The sequence below is a fragment of the Thermobia domestica genome, chromosome 8 (assembly GCF_964235325.1).
Source record: "Thermobia domestica chromosome 8, izTheDome1.hap1.1, whole genome shotgun sequence".
Taxonomy (NCBI): Eukaryota; Metazoa; Arthropoda; class Insecta; order Zygentoma; family Lepismatidae; genus Thermobia; species Thermobia domestica.
The window spans coordinates 132963895-132991211 of NC_137461.1; the positions used below are offsets into that span (position 1 = coordinate 132963895).

A 27317-nucleotide genomic window follows, 5' to 3' on the forward strand; every position below is an offset into this window, starting at 1 on the left:
TAGTTGAATTTAGCATACCAGAGAAAACATAATGACTTGTGCTCGCAGAACTAAACGAAAAGGGTTTCGCCCTATTTCTAATGTTGAAAATTCTATTTTCATCGTTTACAAATAGAAATGCTTTGTAAACAATGCGCCAAATGCTTTTCCAAAGTTATGCCTATAGGTATTCCATTTTTCGGTGATTATTCCTCAATGGTATGTCCAATTAGGACATGCGACCCCTTATGACACTTAGCGCGCTCTCAAATCACCATGTCAAATTTGGTTAAGAATGGTTCGGGCATCGCGGAGAAATGGATAAACAAGCAGCTAAGTCGAAAAAGAGGTGCTTCGGTCCAATAATTGTAAGAAATTTTTAAAGTCAATGCTTTTATAAAATGCACTAAAAAGCAGATTTTTTTAATGGGGCCAAGATGAAGAAATTACAGTAAGACTAAAAGCATTGGGCGCTCTTCCTAATGTTGAAGGCTAAAGTCATATACTAGGGATGTCACTTAAACATTAAATCGTGCTAAGTGCTTTTAATCTTACTGCAATTTCTTCGTTTAACCTATCAAAAGGAATTATTTTAATCTTTTTAGTATATATTATAAAAGCATTGCTCTTAATTTTAACGGTTATCATTATTCTAAGGTAGTGTTTAAAAAGGGTTAATGAGGTAAAATAATACCTGTAAAGATCTTCAAAGTCAAGGCGTTTATAAAATGCACTAAAAAGGAGGATTTTTGGGTGCGGCCAAAATGAAGATTAAAAGCATTGGGCGCTCCTCCTCAAGTTGAAAGCTAAAGTTTTAATACATACTAGGGACAAAAAAAAAAAAAAAAACATAAATCGCGCCCAGTATTTTTTTTTAAATCTTACTGCAATTTCTTTATTTAACCTATCAGTAGGAATTATTTTAATCCTTTTAGTGTAGTTTATAAAAGCATTGTTCTTAACTTTTACGGTTATTATTATTTTACTTTTTATTATATTTTGAAATACGATCAATTCTTGAAGTCTATTGTTGTCACACCATTTGAATCAAAACTCATTCACAGATGTCCTGGATGTTATGTGTATGTTAACTTTAGAGCATTTTTCATTGTATAACGAAATGGGATATTTAGTTAGTAGTATTTATAATTATTTTTTAAAAATAATTTTAAACTGATAAGCTAGAGTAAAAACTATATGAAAATATTGTATTGCGTCGGGTTTAAGCATGTGTACAAAATTTCAAAGCTCTTCTTAGTATGGAACTGCGTGAAATTTAAGTTGGAAGTCTCTACCAAATAAATATATAATCGAATACAAAAAGCATTGTAATAAGGTAGAAATAATAAAACTTACTCCGTGTCATATGAAATAGATTATCCGAAAGCTGGAAATTCACACCTTTATATATACAGTATAAATAAAAAAAAACTTCCTCTCAATAAATGATTTGTTTGAATCAAATTGCTCTAATTAATGTACTGTTTTGAATTTCTATTTTATTTAAAAATAGCACAGTACTCATTTTTTTCAGGTTACGTTGAATCTTCATGTTATTACCATTATGTTTATACGCATATATTTTACGTTTCCATCGTTTACCAAAAAAAAATTCTATTAGTCTTTTTTTTTAATGTACTAGGAAACAATTTTCAAGCATGAACGGTAAAGGATGTCCAACGAGGCATGTGATGCTCTCTCCTTCGTCTGTGGAAATTCTATATATCTAGTTGTCCTCCATTTCCGAGACTAGACAAATAGGGAAGGAATATAAAATAATATATAGGATTGAAGCAAAGTATACCGGTAATTAAACAACTGTGTAAATATATGTGTTAACATAAAATTCTTTGCTCCATTCACATACGTTTTCCACTGACTTGCTCTAAAATTTTATTGTTCTGCAGACAATAAGTGAATAAACTATGAATAGAGCAGTCATAAACAGTTGATTGTATATCTACATGAGTAATAGGTACAGTGGTGTAGGCAAAGGAGGGCTTACCGGATTTTAACCCTCCTTTTACAAGATATTATTAAAAATTTAAATTTATCATATTGAGATACCACTACAAACATCACACTTATCTTGAAGAGAGATAAATTTCGGAGCTTGAACCCCTTTGGTGAAATCCTGTGTACACCATTTAATAGTTATGTCGCATGAAAAAAAAAAAAGATAATTCACCTATATTTTGCTAATTAAAAAAAAGGATTACAGATGGAATAAGAAAAAAGAAAACTTGATGTTTGTATGGAGAAGTGGGCTACTAAAAGGCCAAAACTATTTCATAATAACTGTTTTACTCGACTATGAAATAACTTTGCACTTACGGAAAATTTAGTCATATTAATTGAAACAGAGTCCTCAAAGATATTACCAGCGATAACAGTATTGCTTCTGAGCTACTTAATGACTTGCTCAAAATCTGGTCAATATGGTTAAAACCGTCGTCAAGGAAACAGCTTAGCAACAAACGCAATAAAAACTCAACATAAAAGCTCAATAGGAAACAATTCATTTATTAAAAATGCAGTTCTAAAAGTTCATAAATTAGTAGACGTTGAAGAAAAGATCCTGAAAATTTATATACTTTTAACCAAAATATGAGCATATAAGTTTCAAAATTTATAATCCAAAATGGAAATAAAGAATAGATTTTTTTTCTAGAACCTAATTTTATAGCAATTTGGAACAATGCCCAGATCTTCCAAGAGATGAAGATTTTTATCATTTTTCGTGGCATGCAGCAACTGCTATAAAAAAAAAAAAAGTAATAATTCCCCATCACAATTGCAGAAGCAATCCTTCATGTCTGAGATTTAGCACATATTTTTTTATTGTATTCTGTTTAACTTCAGAGGGTAAGCTATTATTCATTTTTATTTTAAATTTAACTCTAATTTACACTATTCCTATTTCAAAGGATGTTGTAAAATCATTTTTTTATTCTTTTCTCTTCGTCCCGTCTCTTCAGTTTTACCTTTCTCACATATTGTTTCATTGTATTCATTTCTTTCTTATCTATCTGCGTTATTTCACTTGTCTTCCATCGAAGTAGCTATTTTATTATGCTTCACTCTTTATATGAATGTAATAAGACACGGGAGTGACAGTGACATGAATATGGTAAGTTGAACCCGGCTACGAAGGCGTGAGAAAGGAAAAAACATTTAAAGAAAGAAGAGAAGGAAGTTTATTTGGATCCATATAAACTGGAAAACTTAGATTTCTCCGTACTTGCTTTTGTGGATCATGGAGTGTCAGTCTGAAGTTCATGAAAACGTTCGTGTCATTTTGATAATAATATGAGTGAGTGAAGCATGGCATATTTCTGCCAGTACTTCAGGTATAATTTTAGTTACGGGTGATTTTTCTTTAAGAATTCAAAAAGAATTAAGACAAATGATTGACAATGGAAGAGTTGGCGGAATGAAACTATGGAAAGAAAAGGGAGAATCCCGAGAAAACTCACGAACACGGTGTTTGTCCACCATAAAGTCCAGTTGGCGCGAACTGGGATCGAAGCAGCGACCCCTTGCATAAGAGGTAAGCGCTCAACCACTGAGCCAACGTGCCCCGCTTTTAAGAATTCAAACTGGGACATTCTGCACAGCAAGCCACAAAACACATTAATAATACACTTGAGCCAGAATGACGAACGAACGCACCATTAACCACTGTTTTGTCAAATTTTGTTCTGGTGACACAATATTGCAAAATGAGCCCTGTGAGCACCGACTACCATAGGACAGGCTCCTCAGAAACACCGTGCAAGCAGACATTCTCAAGAATGTTCGTGCCATCGCAGATGAGTTAAGTATACATCATATCACTGTCGTTCGGTGATTCTGTACAATTCATAAGATGAAAAAGTTGGACACATAGATGACACATGAGTTGACACTGGCCAACAGGAATTACCGTCTGAACGTTTGAACTATGCAGTTTTCTGAGAGTAACGAACTACATAGAAACTTTCCTGCATCGGATTGTTACTTCAGAAGCAACGTGGATCTGCTATGATAGTCGTGATCAACGTCCAAGAATGTCTCTTAAACCACCGCACTGCCCATAGGAAATATTGTTGTTGCCAAATCTATGGTGGGAATGATCCATCAAGTCTTTCTCAGGCGAGGCGAAACCATCAATACAGATCGTTACAGTGCTCAGCTCCACGAAATGCATCGCAAACTTGTACGCAAGTATACTGCAATTGTCAAAGAGACATGGTATCAGGCCCGTATCCACGGGGGTCTAGGGGGGCCGGGGCCCCCCTAAATTTTTGCTGGCCCCCTCTAAAGTTTTCACGGTAGGCTTGCTAATCAACTATAATATGGTGATGAACTATAATATTGTTGGATCGGGCCCCCCCTAACTTCAGCCGGGCCCCCCCTAAATTTTTGGGCTGGCTACCGGCCTACATGGTATCTTCGTGTTCAACGACAATGTTCGTGCACGTGAAGCTCAAAGGACGATGTAGGCTTTGCATAAGCAGCAGTATGAAATTCTTCCTCACCCACTTTCCCCTATATCTCTCCCACTGACTACCTCCTCTTCCGGCATTCCGATCACTTTTTGGAAGAAAAAGACCTTCCCTGATGATTGGTGGTGAAATGTCCGATTGAGAACTTCTTCATATCACAAGATCCCACACCTCTTTCGTCACGGGATCCAATAGCGACTGAGCGATGGAAAAAATGTGTGATTGCAGATGACGATTATTTTGATAAATTAGTCGTAGGTTTTTTTTTTTTTTTTCTTTTGAAAGTTAATCATGTGGAGCGGACATTTCATTCACAACACTCTATGTGGTGCTTCTTTCTTCGTAAACCGCCCTTCTTTGAAAATAAAACAAGCAGTAAAAATTACTAAATAGTAACAGTATTTATCAGCGAAATCACTCTCAGTTCTTACTCAACTCTTAGTCTGATTAAGCATCCGAGTCTTTAAAAAAAATCATGTGCTGCAGCGTTTCTCAACCTTTTTGCCTTTGGAGCACACCAAAGTACGTTTCAGACTTTCGCGACAGCCTTGCATGTGATTTTTCCCTAGATGCAAAAAAGCAAACATATAAAAATGCATACAATACATTTTTTAAAAAAATTATGGATCCCCTATGAGATACAAAGTGTGAGAGACAAGTGTGAAATCAAGTCGATGGGTGATAAAGAGAAATGAAATCTTTAAGTTTTACGTCCCACGGTTATGCCGGTTAGGCTAAAGGAGATGGTGATGATGAGAGATGAGTGAAAGGGTGGAATGAAGAAAGTGGGAGGAAACGGGAGAATACCGAGAAAACCCAGGAGCACGGTGTTTGTCCACCACAAAGTTCACTTGCCGGGGGCTTGGACCAAACACGGGACCCCAAGCACCAGAGGTGAACGCTCTATCACTGAGCCACCGCGATAAAGAGAATAGCCGAATAAGGCGATGAAAAGTGCTCTTACACGGATTACTGTGATATTTATGCCAAAGGTACCTCATATCCAAAGATAACTTTGGCCAGAAAATTAACTTCAAATTTCTTCGAATTTCGAAGTTATTGTTAAAAATTCGAAAATCAAAAATTGTTCATATCTCGGAAACTACGTAAGTTAGGAGTGTGAAACAAAACATTAATATACTTTGCTTGAAGCCTCTTACTGAAAACAATAACAGTGTATTTCACCCTTCAAATTTATAGCAAAAAGTGCGTCAAAAATATTCGAATTCAAATACGGGTGGTCGTGTATCAATGATGGAAAATTTGAGATGAATGTACAGGGAAAAACAAGCAAAAAAAAGTGTCATATAAACATTGGGTGTATACGGCTTCGTTTGGAAGCTAGAGGCATCTGAAATGTTACCTTTCGAGGCAGCAGTTTGCAATATCACGAGAACAGAGAGAAATAAGAATGTCGGATCAAAAGATATCAAATGAAACCACATCCAAAGAATCAAATTGTGGTTAAGTGATGGCGAAACAATGGCTGTGCCAGGGGGCACAAGGAAAGTGAATGAAACGCCGAGAAAAGTGAACAATTTACTCTGACAATTCAGGAGTGGATGTTACATGGAACATGCAGCGACAAATGTTAATGAACAAAGACAGCAATGGTTACGCTGTAGGGACGCTATGGAAGGCGGAATGTAGGAATACAGTATATTTGTAACGGAGAGAAATAGAAATGTCGCGTCAAAATGTATCAACGGAAACCCCATCCGAAGAATCCAATTATACATGAATAATGGCGAAACAGTAGAGGTGCAAGGGGGGCACAAAGGAAGTGAGTGAAACGCGGAGAAAAGTTGAAGTTGGTGCTGAAAACACAGCTACTTGAAAGCAATCGGGAGACAAGGAATACAACTCTGGATGCACTGTATAGTACATATGCGATGACAGAGGGCGCATAGCTACAGTAGATAGAACAAGGGGGCGTGCGGAGGGGTTGTAAAGCTAGCCATAGGCAGAAGTGAAAACGTGGGTAACGAGAGCGTTCGCATTGAAGATGCAGAGGACAGCACACAGTTCATTCGTAGTGAATGTGGCAATCACAGTAACAGCACAAGCGTGTTAGTGCTAAACTCTAGAGGCACGGTAGTGACCCGTGTGTATGTGAACGTGGTTTACTTGTGTCGTAAGAAAAACAGTGTTGATGTTGACAAGCGCGGGACGGACAAGTGCTGTGTGTAATTCACCACGATGAATAGGGTAGTATTCACTAACGTCGAAATGGCGGATATGCATTTGGTGTACGGCTTAGCGGAAGTAATGCGGAAGAAGCACGCAGATTACGCGGAACGTTACCCAGATCGACAAATTCAAGGACCGGAGATGTTTATTCGTATTCATCAGCGATTGCGGGACACTTTCTCATTCCTCCCTAACAGACATTTCGAGGCTACTACGCGTTCGAGCACCTGCATGGAAGAGAGGGTAGTCCGACATGTGACCCGGAACTCAAGTATTAGTACCCGACGAATAGAAAGGCAGGAACATGTTTCGCATCAACTCGAGCTAAACATCTTGCATAGTAATAATCTCAGAGCATACCACGTACAACGAACGTATGCGTTATAAGGTGGTGACTATGAAACCCGACGACGGTTCGGTAGTTGGTTATACCGCCGCTGTTGTGCATCACCAGCCTTTCTAGCACAGGTGTTGTTTTCGGATGAGGCATTATTCACACTGGATGGCATCACAAATATTCACAATGACTATCGATGGGTACCCAACAACCCGCGTGTAATTGTAGAGACGAAACATCAACAGCGTTTCCAATTGCATGTGTGAGCTGGTATTATTGGCGACAACGTTGTGGGACCACACTTCTTACCACGGCGATTGAACGCAGTATCGGTTCCTGACCTAGAACCTACCTATTCTGCTTGAAAACGTGCAACTAAGGACACACAGTGTATGTGGTTTATGCATGATGGCGCCCCTGGCCATTCATGTTACACCATTCGTGCACATCTGAATGAAACATTTCCAAGCAGGTTGATAGGTAGTGGAGGCAGACGAGCATGGCCCCCACGTCACCCGACATAGTTTTTTTCCTGTGGGGTTACGTAAAGAATCTCGTGTATACATGGCCGTGCATGTCGTCGAATATCTTCGCCAGCGTGTATGTGCTGCATTCGCCACACTACTGCAAACGCCAGCGATATTGGCACCAGTCAGAGATCCTTACGCCATCGTGTAACTGTCTGTCTCGAAGAACAAAGACATATTGAATATCTGCTATAGGACGGCATTGTGTTGACCTCGGTAAGTGCAATACCTCTTGTTTTTACAGTACACTGGGACTCATCTTCCATAGGTGTTTTGTACGATCTGCACGTTTTACCACTAAGAGTGTTTAACAGTTTCTTTGTAGCTCCCATGTTCCGCCACTGTTCCGCAGTACGTGTGCATAATTGGATTATTCGGATGGGATTTTCTTTGATGTCTTTTGACCCAACATTCCTATTTCTCTCCGTTACAAAGATACTGTATTCCTACATTTCGCCTTCCATAATGTACCTACAGCGTACCGGTAGCTATTGTTGCCTTTATTCATTAACATTTGTTGCTGTATGTTCCATGTAACATTCCCTCCTAAATTGTCAGTGTAAATTGTTCGCTTTTCTCCACGTTTCATTCACTTGCTTTGTAACCCCTGCCGCCGTCATTGTTTCGTCATCACTTATGCATAATTGGATTCTTTGGATGGGTTTCCTTTGATATCTTTTGACCCGACATTCCTATTTCTCTCCGTTCTCGTGATATTGCGAACTGCCGCATAGTGGTCGGAAACTGGGAAAAAGCGGTCAAAAATCGATTTTGTCAGCTTCGCCGCCTATGAAAATGGTATTGATATTTGATTATAAGTATCTCTCCTGCTTTCAAACCCGGGGTTTCAGGACATAGGAATATTTTCGCTGTCCATAAAATGCATGTGAATATGAACAAATAAAAATGCCGAAAAATCAATTTTAAAAAAATGAACCAAACAATATGATATGTTTTAATTCTTTATATCATTATATCCAATGAAAGCGGTTGGATAATACATTGAACTCAAACACTTGTGTTTAGTGAAGAGTTTTATTTATTATCCATTGTGATATCATTTATACGATAGCTTTGTTAGTGTTACCGAAAAGTTACATATACGCTGATGTTAGTAGCTCTGCAGTCTAAGCTTATCCTTGCTTATCTGCAAAATAAAGTTTATTGAACTGACCATGAGTAATACAAAGGTTGAGCATTGGAAGTAGCTGCAGCCAAGTACAGCTGAAGGACTAACTGGAAATGCGTGATGAGTAAGTTGTTGTGGTCGCAATCGAGATCCGCTATCTGAGCCTTACGAAGGGAAAAGGCATATTGTCTTGTACGTAATTTGGATTGCCCTTCATGCCTGAATCAAAATTGTAGTGAAAGCCTCATATAGCCTATATTGCAGTGATAAACTATCAGATGTGGAGATGTTGCATATTAAACGTCAATGCAGTAGTATATGAATCTTTTAATCTTACCGAAACAACATAACCCTGAACTAAATTACATTCCAGTAAGTATTAGTGTTTCTTCGAAGATGGGCCGAGTGCAAAACAGAGAATTTTAATTTTATATCCTAAGGCCAAACACACATTTGTTTTACACCGTCTTTTTATTAGATGCACATACAATTAGAGGGAGAGCACCTTGAACATGTAACCGCTTCTTGGATGCATATTAACACCTGTCATAACTTCTTACTGGCTAGCGATGCGCAATTCACATAAGACGTCAACATGTTATGGTTTCAATTTATAAACTGTATGTATGATTCACGATGGTGGATTTCAAGATGGAGGCTTTCTTATTCTGTGTCCTCCTCAATTTTTCCTCACCTTTATTACTCCCCTACATTTTTCCTTTGATTATATTTTACAGTATTTGACATTTATGAGAGGGATTCCCACACTTTTGGACCACCCTGTACATATAACTGCACGTATTGCAGTAGGAGTTCTTCGAATCACTTTCGCAGTAGTTGCAATCGATTTAGAAAGGACAATTATGTATAGAACGATAGAGAGACGTCCGTCAACTTCTATTGTTTCGGAATAAATTATTTTTGTCTGCTATTTCCAAGTTTCTGACCACTGTGTGCCGCCTTGGAAGGTGACATTTCAGATGCCTCTAGCATCTAAATAAAGCCGCATTCACCCAATGTTCATATGATATTTTTTGCTTGTTTTTACCTGTAGATTCATCTTTCAAATTTTCCGTCATTGATGCACGACCACCCTGTATTTTTGCGTTATGTTTGAGTACCATCTTCTATTTTCCATAATGGAAGCAGCACCAACCCACCTATAATATACTTTGACTATGGTTTGATACCTGCGGTGCAGCTTGGTGTAAAATGAGAAAAACATAAATCTGATACGATTGAAAGATGTGCAACACGCGTTCCGTCAAAAATGTTTTGGCCGGCACGAATACTCTCAGAAGTCAAAGATGGTTGAGTTTGAGTTTGTGACTCGCTCGTCATGAATGGTTTTATGTGGCAATATAACTGTATCGTTGAGATTTCGTTGCCACAACAGCTTCTTCAATTGTTATGAGCTCTTGTAGCGAACAAGTTGCGATTCGGAAATTACAGGTTTTTTTTTTTTTTTTTCGAAGGACGTCATGACAGATACACACACATATTCGAAACTTGTTGTTCCCTTTCCAGCCCTAGAATTGCAGCACTAACACTATTTGAATTGTCAATGCCCAATTTAAACGAAAACGTAACAGTAGTTAATTGACAGTTCGATTATGTTCTTCAGTTCGACGATGGTTTCTGAAAGAGGTACGATTATGAGAGTTATATTGTCATTAAGAGCCATTCATGACGAGTCAAAAACTCAAATTCGATCATCTTTGACTTCTGAGAGTTTCGTGCCGGCCTAAAATTTATGACGTAACATGGATTGCATATCTTTCAGGCGTATCCGACGGGTATTAAATCATGGTCAAAGTATATTATAGGTGGGTTGGTGTTGCTTCTATGGTGGAAAATAGAAGGTGGTCACTTAAATATAACAGGAAAATATTTAAATTCGAATATTTTCGACGCGCTTGTTCTATAAATTTGAAGGACGAAATACATTGTTTCTTGTTTTCGGTAAGGCCCTTCAATCAAAGTATGTTCATATTTTGTTTCACACTCCTAACTTAAGTCGTTTCCAAGATATGAACAATTTTTGATTTTCGAATTTTCAAAAATAACTTCGAAATTCGAAGGAATTTGAAGTTAATTTTCTGGTCAAAGTTATCTTTGGATATGAGGTACCTTTGGTATAAATATCACAGCATCCCGTGTAAGAGCACTTTTCACCCCCTTATCCGACTTACCCTTTTTATTCTCTACTAAAGATAATTTGTTTGCGGAAGATCTTAGAAGACATTAAAAATCTCGCGACGTACCAATGTGTTGTGACACAGCGGTTGAGAAACGCTGTGCTAGTGAACAACATCAAATTTGTTAATGATTTTTTATTAAGAAATTTTCGTTCAACTGGATTTTTTTTCAATAAAATAGATTTAAAAAGGAGAGTTTATGTTGTATAAATAATACAGTAGTTCACACTTAAAATTTACACTAGTGTAGCTGAAATACTATTGCTCATCAATATTCATGCAGAATTACAATATTTCATGAATTAAAGAAAAAGACATCTTGCCAAAAGCCGTTATTTCCAATGCTTTTTTTCTCTTTTCCTTTCTCTCTAATATTTAAATTACTCTTCTGGTGATATCCTAAAATGAATTCAAATGCGGAGGAAGGTTGCTCGATTGCATCATTTTAGCGTCTATTTTTTTTATATTAATATTAATACTTTTTCGTCGGTAAGTATTGAAGAAAAACAGCCGGTAGCTTCGAACTCATTACGAAGACAGAAAATAGTTAATAAAATACAGTGAAGTTTTAAACCAATAAGAATTTTCGATGTGATGTCCCGTTACCATTATTCATCAATGAATGGGCTTAACTACAGCCAAGGGCGCCCATCAGGGAATGCAAGGTGGGGCGCTCACCCCCCCTAGAGGAAATTGTACTTGGGAATATCGAAAACCCAACAGAATTTTTACATTAGTTACAGCAAAATTTGAAGCTATATTTGAAACGTCGCTTATACTTGCCCCCCCCTTGGAAACCACAACATGGGCGCCCTTGACTACAGCTAAGGAAAATTATATATAACAACTTTATTATTCACATTTAGGGATGCACGCGAGACGAGACGAGACGAGAAATGGAAAAGTCTCGTCTTGTCTCGCAGCCTCAAATGTTGGTCTCGTCTCGCGTCTCGTCTCGTCTCGCAAATGTGAAGTCTCGTCTCGTGTCTCGCATAAAATTTTGAGTCTCGTATCGCGTCTCGCGCGAGACTTTCTCGCATGGTCTCGCGCGAGACTTTCTCGCATGGTCTCGCAGTCTCGCATATATTCTGGTCAAAATTTTGCAATGTGTTATTCTATGGCTGTTAATGAATGATGATGTGATATTCTGTCCGAAGGCAGGTATTTGACCTAAAAGTCCCTTGGCAAGCTGAATCCTTGGTGGTTTGCCATTGCTTTAGATGGGATGAATTTTCATAACATCTTAAAGAGACGGAACCTAAAGTTCAACATGGTATCCGAACTTGTGTCCCCTCCGCTCCAAATTAAAAGAAAAGTTGTGCTGGAATTTGATTCCTGGACCATTAATTTTCGTCAAATTAACCCTTTCCGGTACCCGGCTTTTTGGGCTATTTTTTTAGACTATCAGTCAAGCAGCTACTGAATCGTCACTATTTATCCTACATCATGGTTCATAACTCATTCTCTTCAGAATGAAGTTGGCTTTCAAATGGTACCACTTGCATGCTCATACCATATACCAGGAGCGGGAAAATGATGTCAAAGGAAAAATTACGAAGGAAATTTTTTCTCGCACTTTGGGCCCCTCTGGAGCGGCCCTGTGTGAACGTACCCATCTAAAAAAATCTGATAAATAGTACTTGGTATACTAAATGTGTGTGCCAAATTTCAAGTTTCTATCTTGAATAGTAAGGGCGGAAGAAATTTTATCAGAAATTCCCACCATGCCCCAAATTACCGTAAAACACCATGATCTCAGGTAAAAAAAAAATTCCTGAGACATCCCTAATTACCCTAGGGTCATGTTTCGCCCATCATTCTCTTCAGCTTAGAACTGCCTTTCAGGCGGTATGACTCACAGGTCTCCATCATGTATCTAAGGCGGGAAAATCCCGAAAAAAGGGACTTTTTGGGTTTAAATATCCTTTTTTTCAAATTTAGTCCCTCTGGACCCCCCCCTGTTTTAACGCAGAGATCTGAAAAAATCTGATAAATACTACTAGGTGGGCTGAATGTTTATGCACAATTCCAATTTTCCAGGTGCAAAAGTAAGCCCGCCAAAAAAAATATATACCGACAATGTCTCATATTCCCGTATACAGAGGGAAATTTTTAATCATTCCCTTAGACATCCCTAATTACCCTAGGATCATGGTTTGCACATCATTCTCTTCAGAATAGAATTGCCTTTCAGGCGGTACCATTTACTTGTTTCCATCATGTATCTAAGGCGAGAAAATCCCGTGAAAGGGATTTTTTGGTAAAGTTTTCCTTTTTCAACGTTTAGCCCCTTTGTATCACCATGTTTTAACACATAAGTACGAAAAAACTCTTGTAACTACTCCTCGGTGGACTGAATGTTTGTGCACAATTTCAATCTTCTAGGTGCAAAAATAAGCCCGCAAAAAAGAATACCGAAAATGTCCAAAATTCTCCTATACACAAGTATATTTTCATAAAAATTCCCTGACACTTCCCTAATTACCCTAGGGTCATGTGTCGCACATCATTCTCTTCAGAATAGAACTGCCTTTCAGGCGGTACCATTCACTTGTCTCCATCGTGTATCTAAGGCGGGAAAATCACGAAGAAAGGGATTTTTTGGTAAAATATCCCTTTTTTCAACTTTTTACCCCTCTGGATCCATCCTGTTTTAACGCAGAAATCTGAAAAAAATCTGGAAAATACTACTCGGTAGACTGAATGTTTGTGCAAAATTCCAATCTTCTACGTGTAAAAATAAGCCCGCCAAAAAATAATGAACCTAGACCGGCCCCGCAATATTAACAGGAGATATATATTTTAGAATTATGACGTCATCCCCTCCTGTCTCGACGCAGGAAGGTGTGAAACCATACGTAAGGTCTTCTACAATGCCTCTGGACTTGAAAAAAAAAAGGACGAAAAAGCTCAAATAGGAGAGTTATAACTAGACTTCGGATTTTAAGGCAAATGCCTATTTTGTTCCCTTTATAGGAAGTAAAAAATACTTCGGATCTTTACGAATCATGAGGAATTAAGCCTATTAAAACACTTTATAAGTGCCCTAAAAATGCCTAAAATGGAGTTTAGCGCCTATTTTGGCCGTTTTGGCCTAAAAATGCCTAAAACTGCAAAAAATACAAAATTCCTGTATTTTTTAAATAAACTTTTTTTTTAGTGTTGAGTGAAATTTAATTGACAAATCTGAAGGCAGAGTGAGTGTGTTTGTCGAGGCTAATTTTAGTCTAACTCGTATGAAGAAGTGAAACGCAGAGGGTGGTTGTATGTAAAAAATTGTTTCTAAAAGTTGAGCTATTTCTGCTCAAGGTCAAGCCCATTTGTGAAAGACAAAGACAAACCATCCCTTTGCATCCTGCAGACACTGTACTGAAAGATCTCTATCTCTTTCTGTCTGTCTCTCTTTCCCCAGGGGCAAAACCAAAGCTATTGCTAAGTGCATATCGCAGTAACCAATATTCCCCTCCCTGCCGTTCTGCATTCTTGGAACTATTCCACCTTTTCTCTTCTGTAGCGGCTCACTTCAGCTCTTCTGTGATCCGTTCAGCTCTCTGGAATTTGGACAATAGTTTACACACACACATTCACAAATCAACACACAGCTCTATTGAAGCAAGAATCTCTTCGGGTCTTCGCTTTCAATATTTGGGAAAAACCAAAGTCCACGAACAGAAACGATTCATGAAGTGACGCGGTTCAGTTGACTGGAGTATCCATCCATGTATCATTTTCGGGTCAGTGCAGTGATTTATCTTAAACACGTAGTTCAAGAACGATACATCGTCTCTACAACGCATGAACAATTGGACTCAACGGCTTACAGCCCAGTCACAGATCTTGAGGATTCTTAAAAAGAAGTTTTGTATCATACGCAACAATGCCAAAGGAGAAGTCTTCAAAAAGTACCTTGATTCGCCAGTGGTTGCAAGAATTTCCAGATCTAACATACGATGGAAGAATAATCTTTTGTCCATTGTGCAGCAAGCAGGTAAGAAAAGCTATTTTTATTTACAGAATTTATAAATTTAATTAAATCAATTGTACACCCCCCCCCTCCTTGTTTCTGTATAGCTAGCTAAAGTAAAACCTTTATCAATGGGAGGTTAACTATTTTAAGAGACAACGTTACTGAGCTGCTGAACTCGTGAAAATCTAATTTACATGGAATTTAGATCAGTTAAGAAAAAACATAAAAATAATCCTGTAACACAGGAAAATCTTTAAAATGTAAAGACTTCTAGCAGCCTGCTTAAATGAAATATATGAACGATGGTTTTGAAAGTGCTAATGGAAGAAAGTGTCTAGACTTACACATTCAACAGTTTTAGGGATTCTCGGGGATCTTGAGAAAAGCGGACATGGCATTCTCGGTTCTTTCCGAAGGACTCCCCCCCCCCCCGAAAAAAAGCGGTAAAGGTTAAAAACAATGTAAGTTAAAGTTGACATATTGTGTCAGTAACTCCAAAAGGGGTCCTCTTTTCGGAGAAAAATGTTTAATGCCAGCAATTACTCGACAGTTTCAGGAGCTTAAGAAAACATATTTTTGCTATCTCGTTTTTCAAAAGAAAAAAAAAAATACGAAAGAAGTTAAGAAAGGCGGGATTCAATTTTTTTTAAATGCCAACAGTTCCAAAAGTTTGAAAGAAGAAATGTGCAATGCCAATATTGATTATCTTTAAAAAGTTAAGGAAACTGGATATATCCTTTCATCCCGAAAATATCTAAAAACGAGGATTTCAGTTTGAAAGAAAAACTAGAAATGTCAATATCTTGAAAAGCATAAAAGATAGGAAAAATGTTTAAAGGCCATTTTTTTTTTTTTTTTTTTGTTATTTTTCTCGAAAAAGAAAGAAAAGATCTGTTAATAGTTAAATAACGGCGTTTGAGGTTCATAGATTGTCTCAGAACTTGTTTTACGAAGCAGAAACTTGTTTGTCTCTTTGTTTTTTTATTTATCAATTTTGCTCGAGGTGCTACTGTCTATTGTCTTAAGATGCTATTGATTTCCATCCATAGTTACAGACAAATAAATTCCACACAGGGGCAAGAAAAGAACAGTCTGACACTCGTCTAACAAGAATTACAATTGCGGATAATTTTATTTTAGGACAGATCTTAAGAAAGGAAGAATTTGTCTCTGATGTTCTCTTCCCAAAGCCAAAAAAAAAAAAAAAAAAAAAAAAAAAGGAATTCTAATCGATTGCTCTCTCTCTCTCTCTCTCCTGATGAAGAATATCCATACACCTTTTGTCGCAGCGCCGCAAGAGACAACTAATTTCCAAAAAAAAAAAAATTAAAAAACGCCAATTTTATTTATTGTATCATGCTGATGTTCACGCTCAACTAAGGCATTGCTAATACTTTATTTTCGTTCTAACTTTGGTTTCTGTCAGTTGATAGTTGCAAAAATTTTGAATTTTTGAAATTTTAAAACGGCCCTTATTTTAAATTTTTGACAGGTCACTGATTTTCACACTGAAACATTTTAATCATATTTTGGGGAAAATTTGGTTCAAATCAGTTAAAAATTTTGTAAATTACAGTTTTAAAGAAAATTTTAAAGGGACGATATTTTGAAATTTTTCATGCAATTATTTTGGCATCCAAATCTCAAACAAAATATTGCCAAATTATGTTTTAATTTTTGCCAAGTTGGAGTGTGTCAGCATTCGAAATTAAATAAAATATAGTGCTTAAAATTAAATTAGTTACAGTGCTTAAAATTAAATATTATTTCTCAGATATTGATATACAATTTTATTGCTTCTGTCTGTAAATTGGGGATTATTCTGAAGTAAAATGCTCATCGATTAGTCTTTTATTTGATCTGTTCTGATTCGAAATGGGACTGGGGTATATTGGTCTTTAACGAGGTAGACCAACAAGTTTGCCTTTTTGTCAACTTTAAATCAATAATGTAACGTTCACCGATTAAAAAAAAAAAAAAAAAGCACATTACGACCAGAAAGGCAAGCAAACAGTGATGGTAGTTGTCGCAATTAGTGCTCTCAATCGGGTCAGTTCGGGTCGACTTTTGGTTGGACACCCTCGAGTAACGGGTCGGGTCAGGTCAGCCTAACTCGGGTCACGGGTCGGGTAGCGTTAGACCAACTCAGTTCACCGGTCGAGTCGGGTCACCCGAGATAGTTTGACCCGACCCGACTGGTGAACTGAGTTGGTCTAACGATACCAGACTCGTGACCCGAGTTAGGCTGACCTGACCCGACCCGTTACTGAGGGTGTCCAACAATAAGCTGACCCGAACTGACCCGTTTGAAAATACTAGTCGCAATGTACACGAAGAAAATTAGAGAATTTGAAACCGAAATTAAAGTTAAAACGCCACCATCTTCACTAGTTTTGTAAGAAGCATTTGAAAATATATTTCTAAGCGTTTTTTTTTTTTTTTTTTTTTTTTTTTTTAAGGTTTCTCAGGAAAAGAAGTGCCACTTAAAGCAACACATTGATGGTGCTGGACATCTTGCCAAATCTAAAGCGAAGAAACAACAGAAACAGACACAGTTAACTCAGCCTTCTGGATCTGGATCTGAATCTGGAACTGCGAACACATTTAATGCGGATCTTGCTAGAGCCCTTGTCGCTGCCAACATCCCATGGAACACACTTCAAAATGAAACATTCCGACAGTTTTTACAGAAGTGGTGCCAGCAATCGATACCGTGTGAGTCAACACTCAGGAAAACGTGTTTGGATTCTGAATACAACAATACACTTGATACAATCAGAAAGGATATTGGCGATTCCAGCATTTGGGTAGGCGTCGATGAGACTACTGATGCATGCAATAGATACATAGTGAATGTTGTTGTAGGAAAACTTGATGAAGATGGACCTTCAACTCCTCACTTGTTAAGTAGCAAGGAAATTAAGAAAGTGAGTGCCCAGACAATTGCTTACACCGTGAACAAAAGTTTGCAACTTCTGTATCCTAGTGGTGTGGATGATTCTAAAATTCTTCTTCTTTGCACAGATGCAGCTTCTTACATGATTGCTGCGTTTAAGAACCTAAAACCTTTCTACCCCAACCTCATCCATGTTACCTGTGTAGCACATGCTTTTCATAGAATTTCTGAAACAATCAGGAACGAATTTCCTCAAGTCAATGCCCTCATTTCTAACATGAAAAAAACTTTTTGCAAAGCCCCATCGAGAATCGCTGTCTTTAAAGAAAAACTGCCTGGCATTTCTCTTCCTCCACAACCTGTCCTAACGCGCTGGGGAACATGGCTTGAAGCAGCTTTGTATTACGCAGAGAACTTGGACGCTATTGCTGGTGTTGTTGGCGAACTTCCTGGTGTGGAAAACATTGCAAGTGTTTCAGTTTTGAAGGAACTTTTCAAAGATCCCATTCTCAAAAGAGATCTTGTATATATCAAGTCAAATTTTTCATTCTTACCTACGACGATCACTAAGTTGGAAGCTACGGGAAAGCCACTTAGTGAACAGGTGTCAGTAGTTAACGAAGCCGAAAAGAAAATCCAAAGTGCTACGGGGAAAGTTGGGGAAAAAGTGCAGTGTAAGTGGGAAAGTGTAGTGAAGAAGAATGAGGGATTTCTTGTGTTGGCTCGTATAGGGAAAGTTTTGATGGGAGAGGATGAAACCATCCCCGACGAAGTGGAAATGAAAAATGTATCGAAATTTAAGTATGCTCCTGTAACATCTGTCTCAGTGGAAAGATCGTTTTCGGCAGCAAAGATGATCCTTACAGACAAAAGAGAGAGATTGACAGTCGAAAACTTTGAGAAACTGTTGGTAATTTACTGTTTCCAAAATTACGAATGAGCAAGTTGTGTACTGAATGAATCACCTGATTCACTGAAAACAAAAGATGTTAATAAAAAGGGGTATGTAATAATTTATACTATTATTTTTAGAGCCTATTTTTAATTTTTAGCGCCTATTTTCCTATTTTTAGTACCTATTTTAGGCGCCTAAAATTAAACTTTTTGGTGCCTAAAATTCCGAAGTCTAGTTATAACGCAATGTACCATGAAACACCCCGTATGGTACAGATTGTACCATGGGATCCCCAAAGGGTTAATAGCATTATTTACAGCAAAACCAGCATAAATTGTTGCTGGATCCAACATTGTTTTCCAGCTTAGAGGTCTCCAGCAATATTTGGCTCTTCTAAAATATCGTCGCCACTATCAACATTTACACGTTTTGGTCTTTTCCTTGAAGGGTGATTTTCCATTATGAAGATGTTTTTATATCACCAAAAGCGCTTGTAGACAACAAAAGAACTCCTCACAACACAATACGACCCAATTCTTTTGGTTCGTTCGCGCTTGTATCAATGTTGCATTATCGCATTTTATCAACTTTCGCTTTCAACTTATATAGTGTTGCCAGATCTAGAAAATAAAATTACTGACAGATATAGGGCCATTCCTACCATCTCGCATCAAACCTATAGAGCCATCCTACCAACCCAGTGTTTGAATTAAACTTCCGAACTAGAGGGGGATGTTTTTGATAAATATATAGAAAGAAAATACTTATTCCATGTAAAAAATCATCGGCCGGACCCGGGATAAACTTTGACGAGAGGGGATTTCCCCGCCATCCCCCAACATAAATCGCTAGTAGTAATGTAAAAAAGACAGAAACAACAGAAATATCACATTTTGCAGCAATAGGGAGTCTTATTCGCTTTTCAGACCAAAAAGCAGAAGTTCATTTATTCGTGCGCGCCCGCGTGTATGTGTTTGTTTCGCAAAATAAAGTCCTAAATCGATGTTGTAATAAATTTCCAATTTACAAAGCTTTTCTTTTTTAATGATGTTTAGAAACTAAAGAAGGCTTTAATTCTGAAAATCTACCTTGAATAATAATAAATCTCATAAAATGTATATTGCCCCAATCACTTTTTTGTTCCTGGAGGCATTAACGCTCAACTTAGAAAATTCAATAAATGTAAAATCACTAAATATATAATTACATGTAATTCATAAATGTTGCGAGACTGCGAGAAGTCTCGCGAGACTTCTCGTGCGAGACTTAACTGAGTCTCGTCTCGCATGGTTTAGTCTCGTCTCGCGTCTCGTCTCGCATGGTTTAGTCTCGTCTCGCGTCTCGCATAAAATTTTCAGTCTCATCTCGGGTCTCATCTCGCAAATGCGAGACGAGACGAGACTTCTCGCGTCTCGCGTGCATCCCTATTCACATTATAACATTCACATAGACCAGCGTTGTTTTGACGCGGCGCTTGCGGGAAATACTGACATGATTTCCTGGCGCTCTTTGATATCAAATTTAACTTTGCTGACGGGGTTGCTCATATTTCAAAATAAAGATGTTTCAGAATATCTTAAGTTACATACTTTCTCAGTCATTTCTTAAGCAAAAATTATCTGAAACGTAATTTCTTTCAAAATCAAATACTAATTTTTGTGTATTTGATCTAAATACAAATTATCTCTCAACTGTAAATTATAGATAGGCCCATATGCTATCTGATAATGATGGTAACGTCAGAAGTTGAAGTTAATAATAATAATAATAATAATAATAATAATAATAATAATAATAATAATAATAATAATAATAATAATAATAATAATAATAATAATAAATATATTATTATTATTATTATTATTATTATTATTATTATTATTATTATTATTATTATTATTATTATTATTATTATTATTATTATTATTATTAAGCCATTTTGGGTTTTGCGTGGGGGTGGACAAGGTTTCCACCAATATAAGAGTTTCATTTTTTTAAATAATATATTAGTATTCGATTCATTAAAATACATGTAGCCTATTACTCAAACTCATAGAGGTAAATGCCTTCCCTACCTTTCCCAAATAATGCCACTGATTATTACGCAGATACCAAAATTTAAAGATGTGAGGTTCATATCTTTCCTTGAAAATAAAGGATAGTCCGCAACTCTGAAGTAATTGGAAACCACTGAGTTAAGACAATTTAAAATACAGTAAAATGTACAATAACAAGAGCTTCGTTCCGAAGAAACATCGTAACTGTCTGCGGACAAGGAAAAATAGTAAAGGCTTGGAATTCTACAGTTACCGAAAAGTACAAAATGTTTTCTGTTTGCCGATGATATTGATATTTTTTAACATATCTGATAGTGTGTGACCTGGAGTGAAAAGAAAAAGAATCCAATTTTATGCGAAATCAATCCAGTCGGAATTGAAACATCCTGCTTTCAGAGTGTCTTGTTTTATTTTATACATATTATCTTCTTCAAGGCCTACCCAAAGATCTCTTACTAAAATAATTATTCAACCTCAAAACACCTCACATGAATTTCATTGTCCTTTTTGGCTTCAAATATCTTCCTCAAGACCTTATTTCCCAATATTCTTAATTAATGTTAATCCCATCTTCTTAATGATTGAAGTTCTCGTTCATGGATTACCACTGGTAATACTATACCAGTTATATTATGCAGAAAATATAGTTACTCTTGTATCAAATAACAATGTGTACTAGCTTATTATTTTTTATTACAATGCTTTTATTATGTTACTTTTTTGTTTGTTTTTTAGAACCAATCTAGCCATTTAAATTTCACGTACTTCCAACTTAACCAAATAATCACCGGCGTAACAGTCCTTTACGGACTTGAGCTTGCTCTAACGCCATCTATTAGCATCTGAACGCATGGTCAGTGTTTTGCGTCGCTCTGCCTCTAAGATGCGTATCGGAATCTTTCTTTACAAAATGGCCGTCACGTCTTTTATTCATTTGACCCCCACCCCTTGGCCTTATTACGTTTGGTGGACCCCGAAAATAAGGATATCTCGACTGGGAATGGAATCCGGAACCACGCGGACATGAGTTTAATGCTCTAACTATGACATTACGGAGCGTCTTCCATCCTGCATGGATACCGGGTGAAAATTGCTCTTACATAATACAGTAAAATTATTAGGATTTAGGATTTAGATTTCTAGATTTCTGGGCTTTCGGCATCTAAGGCCATTTAGCGCGTCACGTTTGAGTGATGACGTCCCTCGGCGCACACATTATCCGGGGAAAGGGAAGAAACGACGGATTGGGGGAAGAGAAGATGTGGCCTGGGACCTATAAGTCAGGTACCACCCAGGCCAGGTATTAACGGGGGCTAGGGTGGGCCGCCCCCCTAAATTTTTACTGGCCCCCTAAAATTTTCACGGCAGGCTTGCAAATGAACTATAATATGGGTATAAACTATAATATGATTGGGTCGCCCCCCCTAACTTCTACCGCACCCCTACATTTTTGGGCTGCCTACCGGCCTGGTACCATCCCGGCATTAACCTGGTGTACATGAGGAAAACTCAGGAAAACCTCAATCAGGATGGCTGGCCTGAAAAAGCGTTTTGCACTTTTCGACCGAGTGCCCTCACCGGGAATCAAATCCGGGACATTTCGCACCGAAGGTGAGAGCGTTAGCGACTATAGTAAAATTAATATCTTGACATTGTTACTATCATTTCTAACTATAATTCCATTGAATATTCGATTTTCTATATTGCTATGTTTATTTGGTTTGTGGGAATCTTTATATATTTATTTTTGAACATTTTACAAACCTTGACAGCAAAAAGTCACAAACATCTTTTATGTAATGAATATTTTGTTTATTACCTCTTTCTTTGACAGACCTATAATCAAATAATTCGATTAAGCATAGGTACGGTACCTTTAAGTAGGATATACTGTATACGTATAGCAAATAGTGCAGAAAAATACTTCTAAAGCTCTACCTTTACTTAATAAACATATAATACTCATATTTATCTTGCTACAATTTTTCTTAAATAATGAAACTGTGGTGAATATTTACTTTAATATGTTTTTCATTTTCGTAAACAAAATTAAACTCTTCTGCTCTGTTTTCTCACTGTCTTTTTATTTTTATTTCAGTACCACCATGGGCAATGAAAAACGATTCGTGCTTAATAAATTCATTATCTACGTTCCCCGCCCTTACTGCTATCTACCTGCCAGAAGAGGGTGCGGTTGAACTGACCTCGGATTGTGGATCCGCTGGAACTCACAGAGTTGCATGCAATGGACGACAGGTAAAACATATAACATGAAATAAGTGTCACTAACTATTCTTCAATAAAGAAAAATATAGACTTGTGTGTTTTAGTATGCGGAGCACTGTATTCGATTTCTTTAGGTGAATAATACCCCTATTAAATGGTTATTTTTGTATTTAGTCATGCATGGGTAAAGTTCGCTGAACCAAACTTACGGTGGAGAGGCGTCATTTGGGGCAACGCAAGTCTCCCTGAATTTGAGCTACAACCTATATTTTTTCAATACTATATATATATATATATATATATATATATATATATATATATATATATATATAGTATTGAAAAAATATAGCTTGTAGCTCAAATTCAATATATATATATATATATATATATATATATATATATATATATATATATATATATATATATATATATATATATATATATATATATATATATATATTCATCCTCACGGCATTGTCAAGGCTCTATATTTGTATTTTACATTTAAAGTTGCAACCGGGTGTCTCTGACTTCCGTATTCGGTAGCCCGATCATCACCCATGTTCTTCGCGCGCAGAGTCATTGGAAGAACTGAAAACGTACTCTGTACACAAAGAGTTTATGGTTGTGAACTCGGAAAGCCTGGTACTTCTGCTTGTCAAGGTCAAAAAGTGGGAGAAAAAATGATGTGTAGAATGTAAAGAGGGTGCAACAGTGTCTGATGCTTGTAAGGGAACATATTCATTTGTAGTTCGTGCACATTCCGCCTGTAGCGCTACTGTGGCACAACGTATATTGTAACTGTATAACTCTTGTACATCGCTAGTAGGTCTATTCGCGTTAGTAACGACCGAAACTATGTTGTCAGCTCTGACTGCGATAAGGCACTGTCGTGCTGCTTTTGCTTTTCTTTTTTCCCCTTTTTCATTTGTGAGACGCCAAACATGTTGTTTTTGCTTGTTGCACGCGCTGAACGGGTTCCTGCGAGCGAAGTATTTAAGAAGTTGACTACATATTCTTGTTTGCGATAGTTTTAAATTGGTTAACTGTTGTAAAATATACGAAAATAAAGCTGTACTTGTTAAGGTATATTAGTCGACGACGTAGCTACTGACAGTGTTGATTACAGATTTTCTCGAGGAAGAATTTAATTACAGTAGAGGTGAAAAGGAGACGTCCATTTAGACAGCCCCCCCCCCTTATCAGACTCAATCGGAAATGGTCTCAATGTGCAGGCGAATTTTTCGTTTGTACACACTTAGGGGCGCCGTCAGAACGAAAACAAAGTGGGGGCTGTCTAAATGGTAGTCCCCCACTATGTACAATTAAATCAGAAATTGTCGCAATCGTTTGTACATCGTTCGTACAGAAATCTGCAAGCAAAATTTTCGTTTTTAGACAATTAGGGGCGTCGCCAGAACGAAAAAAGTGGGGGACTGTCTAAATGTTAGCCCCCCCAAAATGTCCAATTCAATCACAAATTATCGCAATCGTTTCTACACCTTTTGTACAGAAATGTGCAGGCAAAAGTTTTGTTTGTACACAATTAGGGGCGCCGGCAGAACGAAAACAAAGTGCGGGCTGTCTAAATGGTAGCCCCCCCCCCCACCATGTCCAATTCAATCACAAATTGTCGCAATCGTTCCTACATCGTTTGTACAGAAATGTGCAGGCGAAATTTTTGTTTGTACACAATTAGGGGCGCCGCCAGAACGAAATCAAAGTGGGGTCTATCTAAATGGTATTCTCTTCCACCATGTCCAATTTAATCACAAATTGTCGCAAGCATTCCTACATGGTTTGTACAGAACTGTGCAGGCGAGATTTTCGTTTGTACAAAATTAATGGCGTCGCCAGAACGAAAAAAATGTGGGGGCTGTCTAAGTGGTAGCACCCCACCATATCCAATTCAATCACAATTTGTCGCATTCGTTTCTACATCGTTTGTACAGAAATGTGCAGGCCAAATTTTCGTTTGTACACAATTAGGGGCGCCGCCAGAACGAAAACAAAGTGGGGGCTGTTTAAGTGGTAGCACTTCACCATGTCAAATTCAAGCAAAAATTGTCGCAATCGTTTCTACATCATTTGTACAAGAATGTGCAGGCGAAATTTTTGCTTGTACATAAATGGGAGCGCCGTAAAAACTGAAACAAATTGGGGACTGTCTAAGTGATAGCCCCCCCCCCTAAATGTCCAATTCAATCACAAATTGTCGCAATCGTTTCCACATCGTTTCTACAGAAATGTGAAGGCTAAATTTTCGTTTGTACATAATTAAGGGTGCCGCCAGATCGAAAAAAAGTGGGGGTCTGTCTAAGAGATAGCCCCCCCCCACCATGTCCAATTCAATCACAAATTGTCGCAATCGTTTCTACATCGTTTGTACAGAAATGTGCATGCGAAATTTTCGTTTGTACATAATTAGGGGCGCCGCCAGGGCGAAAACAAAGTGGGGGACTTTCTAAGTGATAGCCCAATCACCATGTTCAATTCAATCACAAATTGTCGCAATCGTTTGTGCATCGTTTGTACAGAAATATGCAGGCGAAATTTTCATTTGTACGTAATTAGGGGGCGACGGCAGAACGAAAACAAAGTGGGTGGCTGTCTAAATGGTAGCCCCCCACCATGTGCAATTGAACCACAAATTGTCGCAATCGTTTGAATATAGTTATAGAGAAATGTGCAGGCGAGATTTTCGTTTGTACCAGGGCCGGCGCTAGAAGTTTTGCCGCCCTGGGCGGTTCTTTCACATGCCGCCCTTTTATTGTTTTCTTTCTCAAATTTTGCCGCCCCTGTATTCTTTTCTTTTTCAAATTTTGCCGCCCATCAGACTTGCCGCCCCGGGTGGTGGCACGGCTCGACCCCCCCGCGCTCCGGCCCTGGTTTGTACACAATTAGGGGCACCGCCAGAACGAAAACAAAGTGGGGCTGTCTAAATGGTAGCCCTCCCACCATGTTCAATTCAACCACAAACTGTCGCACTTGTTTGTACGCCTTTGTACATAAATGTGCAGCTGAAATTTTCATTTGCACATAAATGTGGCCCTGCGAAAACGATAACAAACTATGGGCTCTCTAATTGATAGCCCTCCCACCATGTCGAATTCAACCACAAACTGTCGCTCTTGTTTATTACGGTTTTGTACAGAAATTTGCAGGCGAAATTTTCGTTTGTACACAATTGCGAGCGCGCCAAAACGATAACAAAGTATAGGCTGCCTAATTGGTAGCACCTCCCTACTCCGATTCAAAAGAAAATTATCTTAATTGTTTGTACATCGTTTGAGCAGTAATACGCAGGCGAAAGTTTTTTTTTCTACGCTATCAGGTGCGTGGACAGAACGAAAAAAAGGGGAGTTGTCTAAGTGCTAGCCCCACCATGTTCGATTGAACCACAAATTGTCGCGATCGTTTATACATCGTTTGTGCAGAAATGTGCAAGTAAAATTTTCGTTTGTATTAAATAATATACGGATGTGAGTATTTTTAATATCTGCGATCAACGTTAACCGGTTTGAATAACGGTTGCTGAGTTTGAAAATGGTACCTATTACACTAGTCGAAAAAAAATCTTTTTCTCTGGCACACGGAAGAAAATACCTGATTCTAATAGACCTTTTCACGTAGAATTCGAATCTGCAATCAGTTTTTCTCTATCACCCTCAGTTTTTCCGTGACAGAGGTGTTTTCGGAAATTTTCCCCTCAAATTTCTTTTCTTTTTCTTTTTTCTTTTTTTAAAAACCATTTTCACACTTGTACCTTGGGTACGTTAGGTATATAAACACACAAATTATATTGTATGTTAGCTTGATTTGTACTTAGTAAGCCCTCTAAGTAGCATTATTCTATCTAGAGAAATAAACATATTTATATAAAAATATGCTATGTGTACTGTTCATTTTACAATATTCATTATTGCAGATAAAATTACATATAACTTCCATTACAATATAAGCACGGTTTATATCTTATTGGATTTGAAATAAAACATATTTTCAATGATGTATACACCGTGTCAGCATTTTATATCTACTTAATAAATAATACAATAGAAGTGAGTGGTATCTTCTTAATAAATGGACACTTACTTACCTCAACTAATATGTTTTAGTTGTTTACTTTCTTCTGTGTTTGGTTTCTAGAACATCTCTTTTAAGTGTCCAACAGTAATCAGCTAGCATTTTTGAACTTCACCGTCACTGGTATCTCTTCTCCATGGAGGAATTGTCCTGATGAAAATGTTCCCCATACTCATCACTAACAGCACCAAAGTTTTCAGGAAAGAAATGCAGGTGGCAGTCTAGAAAGTGAACTTTAAGTGACATGTTGCAACCCATTTCATTGAATGATTGCCGGAAATCACTCACAATTTCACGGTAATTTGGGGCTTTCTTGTTTCCTAAAAATTCTCTGTTAAACATT

General features: G+C 37.6%; 1 protein-coding gene and 1 long non-coding RNA gene across 2 annotated transcripts in view; one reads left to right on the top strand and one right to left on the bottom strand.

Annotated features, from left to right (window-relative positions):
* The window catches only part of LOC145693213 (uncharacterized), a 580380-nt gene that overhangs the window by 536623 nt on the left and 16440 nt on the right, over positions 1-27317 (top strand). Inside the window, exon 5 of the mRNA XM_081769000.1 lies at positions 22761-22918. Within this exon, the coding sequence (XP_081625126.1) occupies positions 22761-22918 (158 nt within the window). The remainder of the gene's footprint in view (positions 1-22760; positions 22919-27317) is intronic.
* LOC145693214 (uncharacterized) overlaps positions 1-27317 on the bottom strand; it is a 342015-nt gene that overhangs the window by 221010 nt on the left and 93688 nt on the right. The window lies entirely within an intron of this gene.